The sequence below is a fragment of the Morchella sextelata genome (assembly GCF_020137385.1).
Source record: "Morchella sextelata strain SCLS chromosome Unknown scls_25, whole genome shotgun sequence".
Classification (NCBI taxonomy): domain Eukaryota; kingdom Fungi; phylum Ascomycota; class Pezizomycetes; order Pezizales; family Morchellaceae; genus Morchella; species Morchella sextelata.
This window is the reverse complement of record NW_025408640.1, coordinates 423,033-448,108: the sequence shown is the minus strand read 5'-3', so window position 1 is coordinate 448,108 and position 25,076 is coordinate 423,033. Positions and strand designations below refer to the sequence as shown.

General features: G+C 49.1%; 9 protein-coding genes across 9 annotated transcripts; all 9 read left to right on the top strand.

The window, feature by feature from the left end:
* Positions 1–247: 247 nt before the first annotated feature.
* H6S33_008057 (uncharacterized protein) lies at positions 248–733 on the top strand (the record flags this gene model as incomplete). The annotated part of the gene is made up of 1 exon (XM_044839401.1): positions 248–733. One exon carries the CDS (start codon positions 248–250, stop codon positions 731–733), a length of 486 nt encoding a protein of 161 aa, XP_044688248.1.
* Positions 734–2,697: 1,964 nt separating this feature from the next.
* H6S33_008056 (uncharacterized protein) lies at positions 2,698–3,216 on the top strand (the record flags this gene model as incomplete). Its single annotated transcript, XM_044839400.1, has 1 exon — positions 2,698–3,216. One exon carries the CDS (start codon positions 2,698–2,700, stop codon positions 3,214–3,216), a length of 519 nt encoding a protein of 172 aa, XP_044688247.1.
* A 1,893-nt stretch (positions 3,217–5,109) lies between these two features.
* On the top strand, positions 5,110–5,718 carry H6S33_008055 (uncharacterized protein; the record flags this gene model as incomplete). The annotated part of the gene is made up of 1 exon (XM_044839399.1): positions 5,110–5,718. The coding sequence occupies one exon, from the start codon at positions 5,110–5,112 to the stop codon at positions 5,716–5,718; it is 609 nt and encodes a 202-aa protein (XP_044688246.1).
* Positions 5,719–10,862: 5,144 nt separating this feature from the next.
* Positions 10,863–11,420, top strand: H6S33_008054 (uncharacterized protein; the record flags this gene model as incomplete). Its single annotated transcript, XM_044839398.1, has 1 exon — positions 10,863–11,420. The coding sequence occupies one exon, from the start codon at positions 10,863–10,865 to the stop codon at positions 11,418–11,420; it is 558 nt and encodes a 185-aa protein (XP_044688245.1).
* Positions 11,421–11,555: 135 nt separating this feature from the next.
* H6S33_008053 (uncharacterized protein) lies at positions 11,556–12,989 on the top strand (the record flags this gene model as incomplete). The annotated part of the gene is made up of 1 exon (XM_044839397.1): positions 11,556–12,989. One exon carries the CDS (start codon positions 11,556–11,558, stop codon positions 12,987–12,989), a length of 1,434 nt encoding a protein of 477 aa, XP_044688244.1.
* A 337-nt stretch (positions 12,990–13,326) lies between these two features.
* On the top strand, positions 13,327–15,510 carry H6S33_008052 (uncharacterized protein; the record flags this gene model as incomplete). The annotated part of the gene is made up of 1 exon (XM_044839396.1): positions 13,327–15,510. The coding sequence occupies one exon, from the start codon at positions 13,327–13,329 to the stop codon at positions 15,508–15,510; it is 2,184 nt and encodes a 727-aa protein (XP_044688243.1).
* Positions 15,511–16,496: 986 nt separating this feature from the next.
* On the top strand, positions 16,497–18,617 carry H6S33_008051 (uncharacterized protein; the record flags this gene model as incomplete). Its single annotated transcript, XM_044839395.1, has 1 exon — positions 16,497–18,617. One exon carries the CDS (start codon positions 16,497–16,499, stop codon positions 18,615–18,617), a length of 2,121 nt encoding a protein of 706 aa, XP_044688242.1.
* Positions 18,618–18,939: 322 nt separating this feature from the next.
* H6S33_008050 (uncharacterized protein) lies at positions 18,940–22,455 on the top strand (the record flags this gene model as incomplete). Its single annotated transcript, XM_044839394.1, has 1 exon — positions 18,940–22,455. One exon carries the CDS (start codon positions 18,940–18,942, stop codon positions 22,453–22,455), a length of 3,516 nt encoding a protein of 1,171 aa, XP_044688241.1.
* Positions 22,456–23,545: 1,090 nt separating this feature from the next.
* Positions 23,546–24,523, top strand: H6S33_008049 (uncharacterized protein; the record flags this gene model as incomplete). The annotated part of the gene is made up of 1 exon (XM_044839393.1): positions 23,546–24,523. The coding sequence occupies one exon, from the start codon at positions 23,546–23,548 to the stop codon at positions 24,521–24,523; it is 978 nt and encodes a 325-aa protein (XP_044688240.1).
* Positions 24,524–25,076: the final 553 nt, after the last annotated feature.

Sequence of the window (25,076 nt, the reverse complement as noted above, 5' to 3'; positions counted from 1 at the left end):
GTTCAATATTATCAATCAAACACATAACCCTGCGTACGTAGTAAGTGCGGCCATGTTAACACATATATCAACCTAACCCCAGTCAATCAACACAGTCTTACACTAGAGCCTGCCATTCCGAGACAAGGTGTCTTTTAGAAATATAAACGCAATATGTTAAAACCTCTTCTTCCCTCTTCGTCAACAACACGAACCACAAACCTCCTCGCAGCTTTAAATAAGCACACACCACGAAACATTTACCACAATGTCCGACACAATATCTGCCACAATGTCCGAGGCAATGTCAGACTCAATGTCTGACACAACCGCCGCACCAGCACGTGCCGTCGCAACTACATTTGAAGAAAGGCTAGAACACATCGATGAAGACCTAATGCTCATGAACATCCGTCGCCATGACAACTACAGACGCATTGAAAAACTCCGATACGACTACACCGTTTCGCGGAACGGCCTAATCATAAAGGGGATCGACCCGAGCGAGCCTATCGAGGTGTATATGTGTCCGGAATCCTTCCCAATATACGCAAGGCTCTATCTGCTGATGGACTTGAAGGATAAGATTTTGGAATTGGAGGATAGACAGAAATGTATGCACGTGAAGTGCTTCGAAATGAGAAGGGAGAGGGATCACATTCTGAACCAGATCGAAAAGAGGATCCTCGATAATGGGGTTTATGACTTCATTGAGAGGGTGGAACCGGAAAGAGCTGGGTCCAGTGGAGCTTAGTGAAATGATTCAGTTGCTGGGAGGTTAAGAGCGCGAAAAAACAGAGTGAGTCGGTAAGGGTGATAGAGAATGCGGTTATTAAGTACGGGTCTTATTTCTATCCTCTGTTTTGATAAATGGAGTAGGTCTTGGTGAAAATAGAATTGCATACGTCTTCTGTAGTCTAAGTCAAAAAACAGTGGTCTGAGATTAATCACTCCTGACCACATGAACCACACTCCTGCAATTGCATCCGCATATTTTATTCCTGTTTGTGTACTCATGCTCAGGAAATCAAGAACTATTCAAAGTCCGAATGATGATGTTAGCTGACTGGTTCAAACAAGACTATTACTATTTTGCTGCGCTGCTCTGATGAAGGAGAAGGGAATGATGCGTAGGATCAAACGGGCTGCCGCAGCTGAGGTTACAGGTCTCGAAACTAACATATATATCGTTAACTGATCATAACTACGTAGTGTCTAAACACCGATTAAGCTATCCCGCCCATAACATCTCATGGTGAGATTTCCGGGAGAAATTCAACAGATGTCATCGCCATTTAGAATCTGGCACTTTTAATATTCTAAAATGTTCTTAGTGTAGTCCTTAGCATCTCATTGTTTGCCAAGCGCTTTAGTCATCACAGCTGAAGCACGGAATATCACTCGTAATTCATTCTCATCGGCCCCGGGTTTATCGATTCATTCATTGATGGATAAATCATTAAGTCGCCGGGGTTATCGCGATCGCTTTAGTAAGCCTGTCACCTTTCCGGTTCGTTTGACGTTATGACAGGCTGTCATATTGCCTCATTTATCACTTTACAGATGCTTCGGCCCTCTGTACTTGTACTTCCAGCGGTATTTCCAATGGTTGGAAAGGGTTCTGCTTTTAGTCAAAGTTAAACTGAACTGGATTACAAGAACTAACAACTGACCTGACGGAATAAGGACTGGTCAGACTGGGACGCCGGTTTGAACTCCAATTACGAACACTACGTGGCCAAAGGTGTTCAGGGTTGGTGTTCTCCGGGAACCTCTCCTGGCGTAGGGTGTCCGTCTTTTATATGAGCACTTACAACTTAGAACCAGTTTGGATTCAAGCCAGAAACTGAACTAAAATGAGAAACTGGACAGAACTCATCTGCTCAACGGCTGCAGAAAATCGGGCCGGATCGGTAAATCGACGAACCACTGGAAACACCGGCTTCTAGAGGGACGGTGTTGAGACTTGTGCCATGTAATATATTGCCCCGAGAAATGTAAGTACATGTAGTATCCCGCTATAAACTGGGCTGAACTCGGCTGGCCAGGCCGCCGTTTTTCCGGGCGCGGGCAGTATCCCTTGAGCTGAACCCGAAAACTGGCAAATCTCGAGCAATAAAATGTTTTCCTTTGAGGGGAAAAGGCTATTCCGGTAACAGAAATCTAGGTAGAGCCATACCCTCCCTATCTTTCAAGTTTTAGTGCTGGTTACTGGGAGACGTAGGCCGGGTGTGGGCTTTGGTGAAACGCGCGGGCCCGGCTGGGCCCAGACAGTTGTGGGTTAGGTTTGATCCGCCGCGGTGGTTGCAAACCGGTTTGGCAAAGCAGAAGATGTGATGGTGGCTGAATCGATAAGCGTAAGGACAAGAACACGGCTGGGCCGTGATCACATTTTAAGCTTCCACATTCACCTCATGCTGGGTCTGGGCTAGTCTCGTACTCCTCCCGAACTTACATGTAGTAGCAGGTTCCTCACACTAGTGGGACGGAAGCAGGGTGTCTGGGGACGAGCCTGGGTCTGGGCTAAGGTAAGCTACCCTGCCGCGACAGTCAATGACCTTCCTTCCCGCACACAACCTTCACCACACCTTTCCCCACACACACAACCTTGAACACACTTCATCAATCCCCCACCCCCACCATCCCGCGACCAATACCCCACACTGCAGCTAGTCCCCCCCCTGTACATCCAAACCTCCCATCTTCCCACACGCCAAAATGGACGACACCATCACCCTTTCCACCCTCATCTCCACCTTCACCTACTGGATCACCCACACCACCCAAAAGATCCACCTCGCCTCCACCCGCGCGCAGCAGCTCCTCCATGACACCAACAAGATGCGCTTTGACTACACCGTGGGCCGCATCGCCCTCATCCGCAGCGGCTTCGATGTCACACGTACCCCTCTCGAGGCCAGCATGGTGCTCAACGACGACCTGAGGCCGGAGCAGATCGTGATGGTACAGGCCTTGGTTACGCTGAAGGGCTTGGTTAACCGCCGCGAGGTCATCAGGAACCAGCAGGAGAACCAGATGAGGGATCTGGGCATGATTAGGGGGCGGCTGGTGGAGATGTTGGAGGAGTTGAGGGGGATGGAGGCGGGGGTTGGGGTGGATGCAGCTGATCAGGGTCGGCTTGCTGATGCGGCTGGCGTCATCGATGCGGTTGAGATCATCGATGCGATTCAGAGCCAGGTTGTGCCGGAGGCTGAGACAGGTGTTGGCCACGACTAAGGATTTGAGTCGAATGAATGGAGAATATCGGAGGTCTCTAAGAGGAACATAGTTAAAGAAAATTCTGTATGTTCATGGCCCAGTAAAATAACACAACACTGCTTTTGAGTATGTGCCTTCATTCCGGTGACCAGGCTTTCTTCTTTTATGAATAAATTCCTATCCCTTGAACGGATGAAAAACTCAAATCCGCAGCCTGGACTGTGCATGCACTCAATCAGGTAGCCTTCTAGCTTTTGTGTGCGGTATTCGTCATACCGCCGATCAAAAATCAGCGCGAATTACAAGACAGAGCTAGTATTAGCTGAGAGATGGAAGCTGCAAGCCTGAGATTTTCATCCGTCCAACGGATAGCTCTTTTTCCCAGATTGTATGCGAGTTATTCCTCCTCCGGTCACCTAAATGACTAGCCATAGGACTGTCACTGGTATGAAACCCGTCTCCAGGCTGCTTCCGCCGGGGAATCAATTCGAAACTTTTGAGCATTATTCCTGTTCTTTGGCGCTCTATTCGGATAATGGCCGAAGATACTCCTAACCCGCCCCCCGCCCCCCGCCCCCCACCGTTGTGGAGAAGAACCGCCCCACTCTGCACCGCGCACAACGCCACCCCCCGGGAACGTCGCAGACCACAAGTGATATTAGAGTTCTTAATCCAGCGTTTTTCTCGGTATAAATGTGACTTCTCGGACTAGGTGAGTGAGTTGGCGTCATGAAATATCACTCGCTTTCCCCTCAATATCGCGCGAGGCCATCCAGTCGCCGTTTTCTTAGCAATAAACAAATAAAGCAGTGGAGCTATTTTTTCAAAATCAGGAGGAGTATATCCTAATCCTCATGCTCTCTTTGTATTGAGGATTGCCAAGCGAAACGGCGACTGAATGGTCACGGGGACTGGCCGACCTCGTGCGGGAGCGCTTTCGTGAAGGCGATTTCTAGGTCTAGCGTATATCTGTCAAATTATTAGTCAATAGAATTGGTAAAATTGTATTCCACGCTATCCGTCAGTGACGTGGAACACGCTGCTCTTGTATCGGCTGTCTGAGAAGTATATCACCTCCGGGTGTGGAGAAATTGATATTCATGGTCTACAGGGTCGTACTCTATCCTATAACTATTCAGCCAAACATCAGCTAATTTCAGATACTGTTACATAATATAGCCATGACGTCAGTTTCTGGATATATATAGAGCGATCCGGTAGCGTGATTTAGCTTTCTTATGGGATTTAGCATAAAAAGCTATGAGTTTCTAAATTATTATCGGAATGACTGATTAGTATTCCTATTAAACGAACAAATCACTCTTTATGTCGTCAAAAACCGTATCGTGAGATTTTAGAATGGGGAATAGTTAGTTCTCAAGCTGTCGGCATCTCCGGTTAATTACGTGTGGTAATGTCGAATCCATACCAGGTTCGATGGCGAATGGGCCAATTAAAACCGAAAGAAAAAAAAGAAAAAGTAAGAAAACAAAATCCTTCGACTCAACTGATTATAAAGTAGAAAAGCCGCCATTCGCCACTATGCCAGACCCTCGCTCGTTCCGGGAATGACATTAGGTCTTATGAATAGTTAACAAAGGGGCTCGTCATAGCGACGGCGAAATTACTTAATCTGAGGCAACGCTTACCACTAAAACAATCTTCCCTACCCTCCTCACCAAACCACCTACCCCACGGAACCTCTTACTTCTAATCAACCATCCTTGGTCTACCATCGGTCATCCCGATCTCGGCCCACTGTTTCCGTATCCAGCTCTCCATCAACCCTACGCAGTGCGGCCAAGTACTCCCGGTTTCCCGCGAGTCCGAACTGGTAACAACAGCACCCCCCCTCCCCCCACCTCAGAGCCCCAGCAAGTAGATATTAATCATTTCCAGCCCAGTACCACCATGTCCTCACTCCCGCTGAACACTGGCCATGTGGTGATCGCTGGCCTCTTTACCAGCGCTGCCAACGCTGTTATTACCAGCAATGGCCCCTCTCCCCATCACAACGCCTCCACAAGGCTCAATGGCCGTGTTCCTATCACCATCGTCCCCGGCGGCCCCCCCAACAGTGGCACACTCCCCCGCAACACCCCCTACGCTGAGACCGTGGACACTGCGAGGCGTCGTCTTCAATGGCTGAGGAAACGAAGCAATCAACTCGAGCGCCGCCAGGCTATCCGGGAGGCGTATGGTGACTCCTTAGACCGTCACATCATCAACGAGCGGAGGAACCTCTCGCCCAATCAGCTTCCCACGGAGAGGGATGAGAAATACTTCGAGGCCCTCGATGCTCTCGGGCATGCAAATGAACGGAAAGTTCTCATTGAGAATAGGATCTTCAAGGATATCGTTACCGAACACGAGCAGGAGCTTTGCCGCATTGAGAAAGCTGAGCTGAAAAGGGAAGTGGAGTATCATTTCGCCAACGCAAAGAGGATGTTGCGAAATGACAGTATGCCTGGAGAGGGGATTGGGAGGAAGCGGTATCGTATCGTTGTCAAACCCCCGTAGATTGTTTTGTACTCTACCATGCGTCATTAGGTGTCTCTGAGCAGAGTTATTAGCCTGAAACAAAATATTTCTTTCAGAACGTTTCTTTCAAAATTTTCTTCTGCGACTCTAGGTATTCTTGTCTTCCATCCATGTCAAAGTGATCCTGGGAGACTATCACCTGCCATTCCTTGCTTCTTGCTTACCCTGGCATATTCCATATTCGCGATGATGTGCTCAGAAAGGACATAGTTCGAAAAGAAGCTGGTGCGCAGATACGCTGTCTCATTAGAGAATCCTTTCCGGGGATATTGTCCTGAACCGGAATTAACTGTGTATCGAGTGCTCAACCCTGTACGATATGCTCGTAGCATCTGAGTCATACAATCATCCACTGAGATCATGTTCCCCAGAATATAGGAACTTATAAGATTAAAAACCTAAAATGAGCGACTATAGATAAATGCACCTTCTCTTGTACTCAAAAAAGCGAGGGATTCTATTTAGCTTGCTCGTGATTGTTGGACCTCGCTCACCTCCCGGAGTATATGAAAATCAAAGATATCTTGCTCCGGTTTTATTTTCTTTGAAGCCTTGAAGCACGCCGTCCCCGATTAAACTCTTGAATAGGGTATTAAGAGAAACCAGAAAGCAGCCATCAGTCTAGTACATATCCCGAACCCTCTGTCCAGCCATTATGCCATTAAAATTGTTTCATTTGGTGAAGACCGAGATAAGATTTGATTTCCATCTCCTTATCGATGCAAAGAAAGTCCAAAGGTTCTGGAGTAAATCCAATTAGTGACTACCGGGGCTGAAATTGCCAATGAGACTCCATCTCTCTGGCATTGACTTCCGAGATTCTTCAATCCATCAATTATTTTCGGTTCTTTCTGTTGATTAGAATTCAGCCAGTTCTCATTACACTTGCTGGGATTTGTCGTAGTTTTGACGGAAGGCGGTTTGTGGTGAGTAGAGGAAGAAAATGTGGGCATTTACATGTAGCAAGGAGGGGAAATTCCGAAGGGAGGCTGAGAGTTCCGGAGGCGAGATCAGTTATACATAGCATGCCTGATGACGTAGCCTTCAAGTAGCCGCTAGTACTATATCGGCCCGAAGTAGTACAGACATGTATCTCGGTATCTGTCAGACCGAGCATCCCTGTCAGTGCTAGCGAGGAAATCAAGTCCAACACTCAAAGCATCAGAATCGTGAGAATTCAGAGTCTTTGAAATCTTTCGGGTGATAACTATCACCGATTACCCGAAAAACGGATCGATGAGTAAATACCCCCTCCATAACAAGCCACTGGTGACTTGATCCTGTCTTCATAAACCACCACTCGCAATTATCGTGACGCAAAAAATACAAGTGGCCGCTCTATATATTCTATCAGATGTCAAGCGACTTACACAATCGACACTTCCGCTGGCGGAGAATATAGCCTATGAGCTCTTTAATCTTTCCCGGTAATAAGACTGGCCAAGCTGAGACCCATAATGGAAAAGAATATTCAATAACATGGTTGATCTCTTAAAGGATGTACTAAATACCGGAATTCGAGGGTGATCGTGTGTACTACATAGACAAGAGAGGCTGGTTTCTATCCATGTCCCCGTCTCGTTTCTAATTATATGGGAAGTTGTAAGGCTTACCACTCCCTACATACCTTCTTTTAACCGATCTGTTATTCCACAGAAGCTCAACAGTGATCCCCTCTATACTCATTTGAACGATACAGACGATTGATCTACAAATTTTTCGTTTATTAAGGGGTTCCTGACTCGGGCATAGCTGGCGCACGACATGTCTTGTGTCATACAACATGTCCAGCTGCAGATAGTCAAAAAGACATCCGCATGCCGCAATCCTATCCTAGAAGATCTCGGGACAGTGGTACAAAGGGGATTAAACTGTGCGCGCATTCCCCCAGATAGCCAATAAAAATGGAGATGTGTATAGATCATTGACGAACCGCAGACACATGAAAAAGACTTCCAGTTTTCTTATGGGGGGGTCTACTACGCCTACATGTAGCACTCCTACCTACCGGCAGGCATATTCCCAAAGAAAGCCTTAACTACGACTAAAATAAAGGGCCTTTCATCCGTTCTGTTTCATTTCAAAGAACTTAAAAGTATTCTATGCGGCCCCCGGGGGTAACAACATTTGTGACACATATCCATCCCGAAGGAATGGACATGAACTACCTAGAACTCCCTCCGACCAGAGTCGAACTGGTGACCAACCGGTAAGCAAGCTATTACAGCCGGGTGTGATACCAACTACACCACAAAGGGATGGTATATTGTCACTGGAGTGCTTTTAAGTTTGTCTCTACGCCCTTGGCTGACAGGGGTTAAATTAGCGTATGGGATGGCGAAAGAGTACTACCGAGAACTTTAGAGAAGATAGAAATGGCAACTGCTGGAATTGAAGTTTGGTGGTTCTGGTATTTGTTCTCTGAGTCACTCAATTTGATTCTGGGTTGAAATAAGGTAATGATCGACTTCTCAGGTTACGCGGCAATGAGCCGGGGTCAAAGAGCGCGAAAGTCGTGAGAACCTGCGGTCGGCAGCCTGATTTCTTTCCGCAGAAAATATTGTTGATCCTGCTAGGATATATAGCTTAGTACCCCGTCTGTGTCTACTCTCGAGGTACTTCTTACGAATAGTCGGTGAGCATTGGTCTTGATCAACCTCGTTCGAACCTCGTGGTCTAGCAGCATCTTACCTTGTATTCCCTGTCAAAATAGCCTAAAACGCCGTCTGTTAGAATCCGTTGTGGTGTAATGGTTAGCATCAGTCGCTCTCACCGACTAGATCGGGGTTCAATTCCCCGCAACGGAATTTTTGCCGTTTGTAACGCTTCTATTTAATCCCCTATTTGGTTTTTTTTTCGTCGACGTGGCTCTTGCTGAATTACTTGGGGCACGTTTGGTTACAAAATTCCGCCTGGCAACGGTTGCCCCTCCAGGCGCCGCCCGCACAGTAAACACATAGATGGTGGTGCGACGGACATCTCGTGCCATCGGGATAATGACAAACATGGTCGGCTTTATTAGTATTCGGCGTGGCCCACAGAGCATGGCGCCTTACCGAAATTAAAACCTTATTCGAATCTTATGAAGGCATTATATTATACTTATATCTAGCTTATTTCAATCCGGTGCTTCTTACACTGAAAAATGAGAGTACATAACTTGAGACCCGTCCCCGGGAATGATTGGATTACAGAGAATGTCCGGGATTCCTTTTTCTCTTCCGCTTAAGTCCTTATCCCTCCCAAATATACTCGGGCGTTCATTAAATGGTCGGATATCGTTGCAACCAAATCCCTACTAAGAATTCCGACCATTTAATAAACGCATGAGTAGTTCTTATGCGGAAATCGATCATTGGCGGGTATTAGCAAGCCTAGGCTTGGCGGTTTTTGTAGGCTGCCTGGGACCAGGGCACACCCATACCTCCGAAGGCCTCGCCCCCCCCCCCCCGGGGGGGCGAAACAATGAAAACCGGAGGAGCCGAGACGTACGTACATTCACTGGATTACTACTGGTGGAAATAGTAATACATATCTCCAACAATGTTGGTCTATTCAAATTTCAATGTGTGCTCGGTTATAGTTTCCGCTATGGTGCGCTTACGATCATTGACACCTAACTACAGCCTCCATAGTCAATAGACCTGGGGCTTACCCTCTCTTCCGGCGGGGTCTACAGTAGAAAAGATAGTGTACAGGAGCAGCTATGCGAGTCTGTTCTTTCGCTCGCATGCTTGGGAACATCTGATCGAAGGAGGGGGGAATGATAACCTTCGCGGGGAGAGGCGGGAATTTGGGGCACCAAGGCCCCAACCCCGGTTATTTTACCTACATACATAGTAGGAATACGATACAACAAAACTCCAAGTAAAATAAATATTACGTTCCTACATAAAAATCGCATAAAGGATAATCTATATGTTAGGAACCTGTGTACAGTCTAATCTGATTTCGGAAAGCAATATGAGTGACAGAAGAGCGCGAGATCGAAGAAGATTCTTTATTAGTTTGTCGTAGAAGAAGTGTATGGGTGCGGGTGGGGGATACAAGACAAAATCACTCAACCATTCTGTTATAGGAAACACGAACACTGCTCCTAAGTCAAGGAATAAGGATAATACGAGTGATGAGTGGTGAGGCGAGTACGGTCGGGTAACGAAGGAACCAGCATAGAAAGGTATCGAGGGGTGTGGGGGCACCGGGTGCAACCACACTAGTATTAGGCTGTTGTGAGGGCACGCTTACTATTGGGTGTCTCACCCGGAACGGAATAGAAGCGGGGCTTATGGCTGCAGGCCATTCTACTTAGGGAAGTAGCTCTAGGACAATAGCATGATACAGCTCGGTTACTGGCAATTGCGGGGTTTATGGTTACGTGTCGGAATTAGAATGGAGGAACGGAACTACGCGGGGGCGCTTTTCTACTGGGGTTATCTTCGGGTTGATTATCTTATTCTATCATCGTTATCTCTTTAGTATTAGAAAGCGGGCCTTGGCATAGGTTCCAACATGTATAAATAGGGAGGGTTCTGCCTCGTCTTAGTGGCATCATCAGTCACTCAGCGAGCGGAATCCGGTTTACAATATTACAAGTTTAAAAGCTACAGAACTATCGCTTAGCATTGGCATTTCCCCAAACACTATATTGTACCTTATCCACTACGCTATTATTTTATCGATCGCATATTATCAACGTCCCGATAAGACAACTACTTGCTTAGACCAATACTTGAGAGTATTTTGTTTGTGGCGGATAGTCACCGTGCGCTCAAGTAAAAGAATAAGAAAGTAGTCTATTAGAAGGACTCTTTGATACCGTATGCATCCTCGAGTAGCAACAGCAGCTATCAACAACTTTACTTGCACTACCTCTTTTGTTGTTCGCAGAGGCAGTGCCGAACACCTCTATTGCGGATACCTCGAATACGCCGGGTTTTTTGCCGAAGCAGGTACTACTTGCACATTCGAAGAACACGACCCGGAGATCCTCAACTATCCCGAACTCTTCCCCATCAAAGTCACCCTCCGTCAGCAATCCTACGGATTAGCTCACTCCGTCCCTTGGTTCGTCGCTCAACCCTGGTGCAGAAGGCAGCCACAGCTCAGAATCGAGCAACTTAGCGATGTCAAGGGGTCATCAGCAACAAATGGAGGAAGACTACAACATGGAGAGCTCGATCACCGTGAGAGATCGAGGTATAGTCGAGACCCAGGCGAGACAGCGCCACAGGAGGGATCTGGACATGCCGATCAGCGACCTCTTCAGATCGACTCAGCCGGCCGCATCCTATGGCCAACCCCGCTCCCGCAGGCAAGGGAACTACCGAGATTATTCCCCGTACAAAACGCCAATCAGGGAACGATCTTCTATTCCGAGGCCCTCGGTCCCCAGGGAAACGGACGAAGACGAGGATACGGATATGGACGTAGAGGAACGCCGGATCGAGCACCCCTTTGGAGAAATCATCGGGCAAGAAATCGAACGGAGAGGAGCCCCAGTGGTTCAGCAACTGAGTCGCGGACTTGGAGACCTCACTGTGAGCGTCCAAGACCTGCCCGCAATCAGGGAAATTACTCGGCAGCACGCGGCGCAGCTTACCCGGCAGCACGAAGAGCAGACCAAACTCATCCGCGAATTACAGATGAAGTTCAACCAGGACCAAGAAGAACGGGAGCGCTGAGAAGGGTATATCCTCGCGCAAGTGCGGGCAGAGACAGCCGCAACCACTACGAACCTCGGCCAAGTCTTGGAGCAGATCGTCACCACTACTAGGGCCTATCAACAGCGGCAGGAAGAGCAGGCCCAGCACATAACCATGCTGGCTGACTGGATTCAAAGACTGCCGAAAGATGGTCCAGCCCAAGTCCCAGAAGGCGTAGCAGCCACACTAGCACAATTGGAAAGGACCATGCAGCAGCAGGTCTCCTTGGTAGATGGGTTCTCTGGAACAAAGACGGCCTTAGAAGAAATGGTGGAGCAGATGAAGGAAACAGCCCGTAAAGCGGCTGCGGAAAAACCACTGGCCCCAGAAACAGGTGGCGGCGGATCAGGCCCACCTCCCCAACCACCTCCCCAACAACCAGTCGTCCCTCCAGCTGGCTCCGAATCCAGTGAAGGCCTCGAAGACCAAAGCCAACAAGGGAAGCAAGGAGGTCAAGAAGCACAAGGGGGAGGTAATGGGAATGGCAATAAGGGAGGTAACGCCCCGGAAGCACCCGGATCATCCCCATCGGATTCCTCAGACTCGGAAGGCGAACGCCGCAAGCGGCTGGAACGAAAAAAAACGAAGACAGGACAGGAAAGGAGGCGCCAACGAGAGCAAGAACTTTCGCACCCCCCTCGCGCCACCGTAGGCGATGCACCCAAAAAGGCCAACATTCCCTTCTCCGGAAGAGCCGATCAAGACGTAAGACTCTGGATCGACCAGATGGAGATTCTAATCAGTCTCCAGAAAAAGGTCCAATGGGATGACGGCACCAAGATTATGTGGGCATCCCTCGAGTTTACCGGTAGTGCGGCGAACTTTTGGCGGAACTTTACGGAGAGGTTGGCGGTGGATAGAAGCATCGGAACCTGGGAACGGTTCAAACAGGAACTTCGCACCCAATATGGCAATCGTACGAGTCAGGAACAGGCTAAGCAGAAGATGGACAAGCTCCGTCAAACTGGCCCAATCGACGACTACATTAACGAGATGCAGAACCTGGAATGGGATGCACGAGTTGGACCAGTTGTCATGAGGTCCATCATCCTAACAGGAATAAACTCCTCGCTGGAACAGAGGCTCTCTAACGCGATTGAGGAGCCTGAAGATTTCGTGGACTGGTTAGCCTGGGTACGAAAAGTTGGACGTAAGGACCACGAGGTGAAGGCTCGGAAGGAAATCCTGCGAGGTAAAGACACTGTGAAACCTCGCGAGGAGAAAACGGAACGGCGGAAATCGCGCAACAACGCAAATCCCCGGAAAACTTTTCTCGCATCAGCCAACAACTCCAAGACCTCGGATGACTTAGGTGTCACCAAAGAAGAAAAGGAGAAATGGCAGAAGGAAGGAAAGTGTTTCCGTTGTGGTAGAGATAACCACTTCGTAAAGGATTGCGTGGCGACGAGTAAGGTCAGGTTAACGAACCTGAAAAGAAAAGAGTATCCTTCCGGGAGAAAGGACCACGGAAGGGAGGGTGATAAGAAACGGAAATTGGGGCCACAAAATGAGGCATTCAGGGCAAGGATTACGAATTTGGAGGACTAAATTGATTGGGTATTTCTATTTATGCGGTGTTTTATTCTATGTTGTGTTACGGCTTTCATTCTGTTTGAGAAAAAGACTTTCTTAAGGGATCGGGTTATGTTATGTTCTATCGGTTTTGTTATTTCGCGCAATTTAAATTCTCTTTACACACACTTTGAGAAGCGGGGTCACATTCCGAAACGCCTGGTGCGTAAGTGTTGTACTATGATCTTCATCAACCCTCGAATTTTCTATATAAACTCCCTCGCCCGCGCTCAGAACAAGAACTATCAACATCAACCCACTTATATCCAGAAGAACAACCCCCCTTACCTTACACTTCCAAAAACATACAAACATGTCTTCACACAACCAAGAAACCCGCCTTGAGATTGAAATCTCTTGGAGCCACCCCGCAACTAGTACCCAACATGCAGAAACAGTCAACGCACTCCTAGACAGCGGAACAGAGGACTGGGTTATGTCCTGGAACTGTGTCCACCGTCTCAAGATCCCAACTCAACCTCGACCCAAGCCCCTCATCATCAGACAGGCTGACGGTACCCCTATGCCTAACTCCGGCACTCACATCACCCAATCCCTTACCCTCCGCGTCGGCAACCATCTAGACAGAGACATCGTCTGTGAGGTTGCCTCATTCGCAGGAGAAGACCTCGTCATACCACATCGATGGCTCAAGGATCATCAACCAACCATACATTGGGGACAGAACAAGGTCACCTTCGACAACATCAATTGTCAAGTGAAGGGATGCTTCAGGACCATGTATGATATATACGAAGAGGACTCAGAAGAGCTGGTCATCAGGCTGTTGAGGTCGTCACCCGAGACACAGATGATGATCGAGCAACACCCCTTCTGGGCAAGGGCATTGGTAGGCGAGACTCTCGCTAGTGCTATACCGATGGAGTACCAGGACTTAGTCGACGTCTTCTCTAAGGAGGGAGCTGATCGACTACCTGATCACTCTGAATGGGATCACACCATTCCCCTTATGGAAGGAAAGCAGCCTCCATGGGGACCGATCTATGCGCTCTCCCCAGTAGAACAAAAGGCACTCCGGGAGTACTTGGACGAAATGCTAGCCTCGGGCAAAATAGTCCCCTCCACCAGCCCGGCAGCAGCACCGATCCTGTTCGTGAAGAAAGCCAATGGAAAACTGAGGCTATGCGTAGACTTTCGTGGCTTAAATGCTATCACGGTCAAGAATCGCTACCCCCTTCCACTCATGACAGAGCTGGCCGATTCGACGAAAGGAGCAGAGTTCTTCACCAAGATAGACCTGAAAAATGGCTATAACTTGATTAGAATTGCCGCTGGCGAGGAATGGAAAACAGCTTTCAGAACGAAGTACGGCCACTTCGAATATAGGGTAATGCCTTTTGGCTTAACCAATGCACCGGCGTCGTTCCAGGTCATGGTCAATACCATATTCAAGGATCTTCTAGATCAGGGCGTAGTAGTCTACTTGGATGATATTTTAATATATTCAAAGACTAAGGAAGAGCATACGACTCTTGTGAGGAAGATATTGGAGCGACTGCAACAAAACCATCTATACGGGAACCTCGAGAAAACGGAATGGTACAAACAGGAGGTAGAATTCCTGGGATTTGTACTATCAGGGAAAGGGAACCAGGTCTCGCCTAAGAAGGTGAAGGCAATCACGGAATGGTTACCACCCACCAAGGTCAAGGAACTTCAATGTTTCCTCGGATTCGCCAACTTCCTACGACGGTTCATCCACAGATACTCCGAAGTTTGCCGACCAATGACCGATCTCTTGAAGAAAGGTTCCGTATGGCGATGGAGCAGTGAGCAGCAAGGCGCTTTCGACGAACTCAAGGAGAAATTTACGTCTGCTCCAATACTACGACACTATGACGAACACCGTGAAGCGATCATAGAAACTGACGCGAGCGACTGGGCTGAAGCCGCAGTACTCTCTCAGGTGTTCGAGGACGGTATCCTACACCCGGTAGCTTACCACTCTCGCAAGTTCAACGAGGCAGAGGTAAACTACGAGATCTATGACAAGGAGATGCTCGCTATAGTTTCTGCTCTCCTGACTTGGAGACATTGGCTGGAAGGAACGGACATTCCTATCCAGATACATTCGGATCATCAGAACCTGCAGTACTTCACAACGACCAAGAAGTTGTCGAGAAGACAAGCCAGATGGGCCGAAAAGATAGCACCTTTTCGCTTCAGGATTCATTACCGACCAGGCGAAAAGAATGGCAAGCCAGACGCACTCACAAGGCGCCCAGAGTTCGCTATGGAAGGGGGAGTAATGCGTGAACAACCCGTAAAACAGTTGCTCAGCGCAGAACAATTTGTCAGAAAATCACGGACCAGCGTAGAAACTGGCCCTGAAATTATTGGCAACCCCGAAGAAGAATGGACTCCGTTGGATCAGTGGTACGACATACCAGGTACTGAGCTGCCTCAGCCTGTTATAGGAAACACGAACACTGCTCCTAAGTCAAGGAACAGGGATAATATGAGTGATGGGTTGTGATGCGAGTACGGTCGGGTAACGAAGGAACAAGCATAGAAAGGTACCGAGGGGTGTGGGGGCACCGGGTGCAACCACACTAGTATTAGGCTGTTGTGAGGGCACGCTTACTATTGGGTGTCTCACCCGGAACGGAATAGAAGCGGGGCTTATGGCTGCAGGCCATTCTACTTAGGGAAGTAGCTCTAGGACAATAGCATGATACAGCTCGGTTACTGGCAATTGCGGGGTTTATGGTTACGTGTCGGAATTAGAATGGAGGAACGGAACTACGCGGGGGCGCTTTTCTACTGGGGTTATCTTCGGGTTGATTATCTTATTCTATCATCGTTATCTCTTTAGTATTAGAAAGCGGGCCTTGGCATAGGTTCCAACATGTATAAATAGGGAGGGTTCTGCCTCGTCTTAGTGGCATCATCAGTCACTCAGCGAGCGGAATCCGGTTTACAATATTACAAGTTTAAAAGCTACAGAACTATCGCTTAGCATTGGCATTTCCCCAAACACTATATTGTACCTTATCCACTACGCTATTATTTTATCGATCGCATATTATCAACGTCCCGATAAGACAACTACTTGCTTAGACCAATACTTGAGAGTATTTTGTTTGTGGCGGATAGTCACCGTGCGCTCAAGTAAAAGAATAAGAAAGTAGTCTATTAGAAGGACTCTTTGATACCGTATGCATCCTCGAGTAGCAACAGCAGCTATCAACAACTTTACTTGCACTACCTCTTTTGTTGTTCGCAGAGGCAGTGCCGAACACCTCTATTGCGGATACCTCGAATACGCCGGGTTTTTTGCCGAAGCAGGTACTACTTGCACATTCGAAGAACAGGACCCGGAGATCCTCAACTATCCCGAACTCTTCCCCATTAAAGTCACCCTCAATCAGCAATCCTACGGATTAGCTCACTCCGTCCCTTGGTTCGTCGCTCAACCCTGGTGCAGGAGACAGCCACAACTCAGAATCGAGCAACTTAGCGATGTCAAGGGGTCATCAGCAACCAATGGAGGAAGACTACAACATGGAGAGCTCGATCACCGTGAGAGATCGAGGTATAGTCGAGACCCAGGCGAGACGGCGCCACAGGAGGGATCTGGACATGCCAATCAGCGACCTCTTCAGATCGACTCAGCCGGCCGCATCCTATGGCCAACCCCGCTCCCGCAGGCAAGGGGACTACCGAGACTATTCCCCGTACAAGACGCCAATCAGAGAACGATCTTCTATTCCGAGGCCCTCGGACCACAGGGTAATGGACGACGACGAGGACACGAATATGGACGTGGAAGAACGCCGTATCGAGCATCCCTTTGGAGAAATCATCGGGCAGGAAATCGAACGGAGAGGAGCCCCAGTGGTTCAGCAACTGAGTCGCGGACTTGGAGACCTCACTGTGAGCGTCCAAGACCTGCCCGCAATCAGGGAAATTACTCGGCAGCACGCGGCGCAGCTTACCCGGCAGCACGAAGAGCAGACCAAACTCATCCGCGAATTGCAGATGAAGTTCAACCAGGACCAAGAAGAACGGGAGCGCCGAGAAGGGTATATCCTCGCGCAAGTGCGGGCAGAGACAGCCGCAACTACTACGAACCTCGGCCAAGTCTTGGAGCAGATCGTCACCACTACTAGGACCCATCAACAGCGGCAGGAAGAGCAGGCCCAGCACATAACCATGCTGGCTGACTGGATTCAAAGACTGCCGAAAGATGGTCCAGCCCAAGTTCCAGAAGGCGTAGCAGCCACACTAGCACAATTGGAAAGGACCATGCAGCAGCAGGTCTCCTTGGTAGATGGGTTCTCCGGAACAAAGACGGCCTTAGAAGAAATGGTGGAGCAGATGAAGGAAACAGCCCGTAAAGCGGCTGCGGAAAAACCACTGGCCCCAGAAGCAGGTGGCGGCGGATCAGGCCCACCTCCCCAACCACCTCCCCAACAACCAGTCGTCCCTCCAGCTGGCTCCGAATCCAGTGAAGGCCTCGAAGACCAAAGCCAACAAGGGAAGCAAGGAGGTCAAGAAGCACAAGGTGGAGGTAACGGGAATGGCAATAAGGGAGGAAACGCCCCGGAAGCACCCGGATCATCGCCATCGGATTCCTCAGATTCGGAAGGCGAACGCCGCAGGCGGCTGGAACGCAAGAAACGAAGACAGGAAAGGAAGCGCCAACGAGAGCAAGAACTCTCGCACCCCTCTCGTGCCACCGTAGGTGATGCACCCAAAAAGGCCAACATTCCCTTCTCCGGAAGAGCCGATCAGGACGTAAGACTCTGGATCGATCAGATGGAAATCCTAATCAGTCTCCAGAAGAAGGTCCAATGGGATGATGGTACCAAGATTATGTGGGCATCCCTCGAGTTTACCGGTAGTACGGCAAACTTCTGGCGGAATTTTACGGAGAGGTTGGCTGTGGACAGAAGTATCGGAACCTGGGAACGGTTCAAGCAAGAGCTCCGCACTCAATATGGCAACCGCACAAGTCAGGAACAGGCCAAGCAGAAGATGGACAGACTCCGGCAAACTGGCCCAATCGACGACTACATCAACGAGATGCAGAACCTAGAATGGGACGCACGAGTTGGACCAGTTGTCATGAGATCCATGATCCTAACAGGAATAAACTCCTCGCTGGAACAACGGCTCTCCAATGCGATTGAGGAACCAAATGATTTCGTGGACTGGTTAGCCTGGGTACGAAAAGTTGGACGTAAGGACCACGAGGTGAAGGCTCGGAAGGAAATCCTGCGAGGTAAAGACACCGTGAAACCTCGCGAGGAGAAAACGGAACGGCGGAAATCGCGCAACAACGCAAATCCTCGGAAAACTTTTCCCGCATCAGCCAACAACTCCAAGACCTCGGATGACTTAGGTGTCACCAAAGAAGAAAAGGAGAAATGGCAGAAGGAAGGAAAGTGTTTCCGTTGTGGTAGAGATAACCACTTCGTAAAGGATTGCGTGGCGACGAGTAAGGTCAGGATGACGAACCTGAAGAGAAAAGAATATCCTTCCGGGAGAAAGGACCACGGAAGGGAGGGTGATAAGAAACGAAAATTGGGGCCACAAAATGAGGCATTTAGGGCAAGGATTACGAATTTGGAGGACTAAATTGATTGGGTATTTCTATTTATGCGGTGTTTTATTCTATGTTGGATTACGGCTTTTCTATTCTGTTTTGGAAGGAAGACTTTCGAAGGGATCGGGTTATGTTATGTTCTATCGGTTTTGTTATTTTGCGCAATCTAAATCCTCTCTACACACATTTCAAGAAGCGGGGTCACATTCCGAAAACGCCTGGTGCATAAGTGTCGTACTATGATTTGATCAACGCTCGAATTTTCTATATAAACTCCCTCGCCCCGCGCTCGGAACAAGAACTATCAACATCAAGAACAACCCACCTTACCTTACATTTTCAAAACATACAAACATGTCTTCACACAACCAAGAAACCCGCCTTGAGATTGAAATCTCTTGGAGCCACCCCGCAACGAGTACCCAACATGCAGAAATGGTCAACGCACTCCTAGACAGCGGAACAGAGGACTGGGTTATGTCCTGGAACTGTGTCCACCGTCTCAAGATCCCAACTCAACCTCGACCCAAGCCCCTCATCATCAGACAGGCTGACGGTACCCCTATGCCTAACTCCGGCACTCACATCACCCAATCCCTTACCCTCCGCGTCGGCAACCATCTAGACAGAGACATCGTCTGTGAGGTTGGCTCATTCGCAGGAGAAGACCTCGTCATACCACATCGATGGCTCAAGGAGCATCAACCTACCATACATTGGGGTCAGAACAAGGTCACCTTCGACAACATCAATTGTCAAGTGAAGGGATGCTTCAGGACCATGTATGATATATACGAAGAAGAACCAGAAGAGCTGGTCATCAGGCTGTTGAAGGCATCACCCGAAACACAGACGATGATCGAGCAACATCCCTTCTGGGCAAGGGCATTGGTAGGCGAGGCTCTCGCTAGTGCTATACCGATGGAGTACCAGGACTTCGTCGACGTCTTCTCCAAGGAGGGAGCCGATCGACTACCTGATCACTCTGAATGGGACCATACCATTCCCCTTATGGAAGGAAAGCAGCCTCCATGGGGACCGATCTATGCGCTCTCCCCAGTGGAACAAAAGGCACTCCGGGAGTACTTGGACGAAATGCTAGCCTCTGGCAAAATAGTCCCCTCCACCAGCCCGGCAGCAGCACCGATCCTGTTCGTGAAGAAAGCCAATGGAAAACTGAGGTTATGCGTAGACTTTCGTGGCTTAAATGCTATCACGGTCAAGAATCGCTACCCCCTTCCACTCATGACAGAGTTGGCCGATTCGACGAAAGGAGCAGAATTCTTCACCAAGATAGACCTGAAAAATGGCTATAACTTGATTAGGATTGCCGCTGGTGAGGAATGGAAAACAGCTTTCAGAACGAAGTACGGCCACTTCGAATATAGGGTAATGCCTTTTGGCTTAACCAATGCACCGGCGTCGTTCCAGGTCATGGTCAATACCATATTCAAGGATCTTCTAGATCAAGGCGTAGTAGTCTACTTGGATGATATCCTAATATATTCAAAGACTAAGGAAGAGCATACGACTCTTGTGAAGAAGATATTGGAGCGACTGCAACAAAACCATCTATACGGGAACCTCGAGAAAACGGAATGGTACAGACAGGAGGTAGAATTCCTGGGATTTGTACTATCAGGAAAAGGGAATCAGGTCTCACCCAAGAAGGTGAAGGCAATCACGGAATGGTTACCACCCACCAAGGTCAAGGAACTTCAATGTTTCCTCGGGTTCGCCAACTTCCTACGACGGTTCATCCACAGGTACTCCGAAGTTTGCCGACCAATGACCGACCTCTTAAAGAAAGGTTCCGTATGGCGATGGAGCAGTGAACAGCAAAGCGCTTTCGACGAACTCAAGGAGAGATTTACGTCTGCTCCAATACTACGACACTATGACGAGCACCGCGAAGCGATCATAGAAACTGATGCGAGCGACTGGGCGGAGGCCGCAGTACTCTCTCAGGTGTTCGAGGACGGTATTCTACACCCGGTAGCTTACCACTCTCGCAAGTTCAACGAGGCAGAGGTAAACTACGAGATCTATGACAAGGAGATGCTCGCTATAGTTTCTGCTCTCTTGACTTGGAGACATTGGCTGGAAGGAACAGACATCCCTATCCAGATACATTCGGATCATCAGAACCTACAGTACTTCACAACGACCAAGAAGTTGTCGAGAAGACAAGCCAGATGGGCCGAAAAGATAGCACCTTTTCGCTTCAGGATTCATTACCGACCAGGCGAAAAGAATGGCAAGCCAGATGCACTTACAAGGCGCCCAGAGTTCGCTATGGAAGGGGGAGTAATGCGTGAACAACCCGTAAAACAGTTGCTCAGCGCAGAACAATTTGTCAGAAAATCACGGACCAGTGTAGGAACTGGCCCTGAAATCATTGGCAACCCCGAAGAAGGATGGACTCCGTTGGATCAGTGGTACGACATACCAGGTACTGAGCTGCCTCAGCCACTACAAGACTGGTATGAACAGGACAGACAATGGGTTCGGAGAGTGTTCCGGGATGAACCTCTCCCTGACGCAAACCTTGAAGTCTTCGGGACAGAGGAAGCTGATGCCGTAATAACGGAGCTTGCCACTGAATGGACCCCGGGATCGAATGAGGCCACCCACGATGGTCGTTGGGTAGTGCCAGGATACGCGGTTAGACAAGTCATCGAGGATCATCATGACAGACCCGTAGCGGGGCATCTAGGAAGGGATAAAACCCTCGAGTTGATCGATAGGAACTACTGGTGGCCAGGAATGTCCACGGATGTAGCCAACTTCGTCAAGACTTGCGATGTATGCCAGAGAGCCAAGCAACGCCGGAGACACTTGTCACTCCCTCAACCCCTAGAGTTAGCCACCACACCTTGGACTGATATCTCAATGGATTTCGTAGTAGAAATGCCAAAGGAAAAATCAGGATTCCGTAACGTATTGGTAGTAGTGGACCGTTTTACGAAAATGGCTCACTTCATTCCAATGACGGGAATCAATGCGGAACAGACCGCTAACGCCTTTGTCAAGGACATTTGGCGCTTTCACGGACTTCCTAGGAGCATTGTCTCTGATAGGGGAACACAATTCGTATCGGCATTCTGGGCTGCGGTCACAGAACGACTAGGGATTCGTAGAAGACTCTCGACCTCGTTCCACCCACAGACGGATGGACAAACAGAAAAGACCAACCAGCACCTCGAATCCTACCTCCGGGCCTATACCGCCGGAACAGGAAAGAAATGGAAGGACCTACTACCGATTTGCGAGTATGCATACAATAATGCGAAACACTCGTCGACAGGACAATCGCCGTTCTACTGTAACTATGGTTTCCACCCGCGAACAGATTGGCCAACGGATGCGAAAATCGGACAGCTGGATGCCAAGGGAAGCACCTACCTGGAAGACCTTCTCCTAGCCCATGAGTCAGCCAGAGACACGCTGCAGAAGACCTTTGACAGGATGGCGTCAAGGCCAGGGCCAGCAGTTCAGCGATTCACAATCGGACAAAAGGTTTTGCTGGATACTCGGAACCTCGGCGGGTACAATAAATGGTCGGACAAGTTTACAGGCCCCTTCGAGGTTGCCGCGGCTGTAGGAAACAGGGCTTATAGATTGAATCTTCCGGCAGAATGGAAGGTTCATGACGTATTCCACGAGATGTTGCTAAGACCTTATCGAGAGGACCCCAACCCGGGCAGGCAACAAAACACACGAAAACGACTCGCAACACCCGACCCTCAAGAGGCACTCTTAGATGAGAACTTCAAACCGGTCACCAACACTCGGCCCCATACGCGGAGCCAAGGGCCCGTCACCGACTCGAGACGACCTCTGAAACGACAGCGGACTAGGGAAGACTAGCTCGATACCTTTCCTACTCTATGACTTTTCCCAAAGGGTTTTTATCATAGAGAGGTTTTAACGGTCGAGGGCGACGTCTAGGAAGGGGGAGTAGTGTTATAGGAAACACGAACACTGCTCCTAAGTCAAGGAACAGGGATAATATGAGTGATGGGTTGTGATGCGAGTACGGTCGGGTAACGAAGGAACAAGCATAGAAAGGTACCGAGGGGTGTGGGGGCACCGGGTGCAACCACACTAGTATTAGGCTGTTGTGAGGGCACGCTTACTATTGGGTGTCTCACCCGGAACGGAATAGAAGCGGGGCTTATGGCTGCAGGCCATTCTACTTAGGGAAGTAGCTCTAGGACAATAGCATGATACAGCTCGGTTACTGGCAATTGCGGGGTTTATGGTTACGTGTCGGAATTAGAATGGAGGAACGGAACTACGCGGGGGCGCTTTTCTACTGGGGTTATCTTCGGGTTGATTATCTTATTCTATTATCGTTATCTCTTTAGTATTAGAAAGCGGGCCTTGGCATAGGTTCCAACATGTATAAATAGGGAGGGTTCTGCCTCGTCTTAGTGGCATCATCAGTCACTCAGCGAGCGGAATCCGGTTTACAATATTACAAGTTTAAAAGCTACAGAACTATCGCTTAGCATTGGCATTTCCCCAAACACAGCCACTACAAGACTGGTATGAACAGGACAGACAATGGGTTCGGAGAGTGTTCCGGGATGAACCTCTCCCTGACGCAAACCTTGAAGTCTTCGGGACAGAGGAAGCTGATGCCGTAATAACGGAGCTTGCCACTGAATGGACCCCGGGATCGAATGAGGCCACCCACGATGGTCGTTGGGTAGTGCCAGGATACACGGTCAGACAAGTCATTGAGGATCATCACGACAGACCCGTAGCGGGGCATCTAGGAAGGGATAAAACCCTTGAGTTGATCGATAGGAACTACTGGTGGCCAGGGATGTCCACGGATGTAGCCAACTTCGTTAAGACTTGCGACGTGTGCCAGAGAGCCAAGCAACGTCGGAGACACTTGTCACTCCCTCAACCCCTAGAGTTAGCCACCACACCTTGGACTGATATCTCAATGGATTTCGTAGTAGAAATGCCAAAGGAGAAATCAGGATTCCGTAACGTATTGGTAGTCGTGGACCGTTTTACGAAAATGGCTCACTTCATTCCAATGACGGGAATCAACGCGGAACAGACCGCTAACGCCTTTGTCAAGGACATTTGGCGCTTTCACGGACTTCCTAGGAGCATTGTCTCTGATAGGGGAACACAGTTCGTATCGGCATTCTGGGCTGCGATTACAAAACGACTAGGGATTCGTAGAAGACTCTCGACCTCGTTCCACCCACAGACGGATGGACAAACAGAAAAGACCAACCAGCACCTCGAATCCTACATCCGGGCCTATACCGCCGGAACAGGAAAGAGATGGAAGGACCTACTACCGATTTGCGAGTATGCATATAATAATGCGAAACACTCGTCGACAGGACAATCGCCGTTCTACTGTAACTATGGTTTCCACCCACGAACAGATTGGCCAACGGATGTAGAAATCGGACAGCTGGATGCCAAGGGAAGCACCTACCTGGAAGACCTTCTCCTAGCCCATGAGTCGGCGAGAGACACGCTACAGAAGACCTTTGACAGGATGGCGTCAAGGCCAGGGCCAGCAGTTCAGCGGTTCACAATCGGTCAAAAGGTTTTGCTGGATACTCGGAACCTCGGGGGTTACAATAAATGGTCGGACAAGTTTACAGGCCCCTTCGAGGTCGCCGCGGCTGTAGGAAATAGGGCTTATAGGTTGAATCTTCCGGCAGAATGGAAGGTTCATGACGTATTCCACGAGATGTTGTTGCGACCTTATCGAGAGGATCCCAACCCTGGCAGGCAACAGAATACACGAAAACGACTCGCAACACCCGATCCTCAAGAAGCGCTCTTAGATGAGAACTTCAAACCAACCACGAATATTCGGCCCCATACACGGAGCCAAGGGCCAGTCATCGACTCGAGTCGGCCCCCGAAACGACAGCGGACTAGGGAAGACTAGCTCGATACCTTTCCTACTCTATGACTTTTCCCAAAGGGTTTTTATCATAGAGAGGTTTTAACGGTCGAGGGCGACGTCTAGGAAGGGGGAGTAGTGTTATAGGAAACACGAACACTGCTCCTAAGTCAAGGAATAAGGATAATACGAGTGATGAGTGGTGAGGCGAGTACGGTCGGGTAACGAAGGAACCAGCATAGAAAGGTATCGAGGGGTGTGGGGGCACCGGGTGCAACCACACTAGTATTAGGCTGTTGTGAGGGCACGCTTACTATTGGGTGTCTCACCCGGAACGGAATAGAAGCGGGGCTTATGGCTGCAGGCCATTCTACTTAGGGAAGTAGCTCTAGGACAATAGCATGATACAGCTCGGTTACTGGCAATTGCGGGGTTTATGGTTACGTGTCAGAATTAGAATGGAGGAACGGAACTATGCGGGGGCGCTTTTCTACTGGGGTTATCTTCGGGTTGATTGTCTTATTCTATTATCGTTATCTCTTTAGTATTAGAAAGCGGGCCTTGGCATAGGTTCCAATATGTATAAATAGGGTAGGAT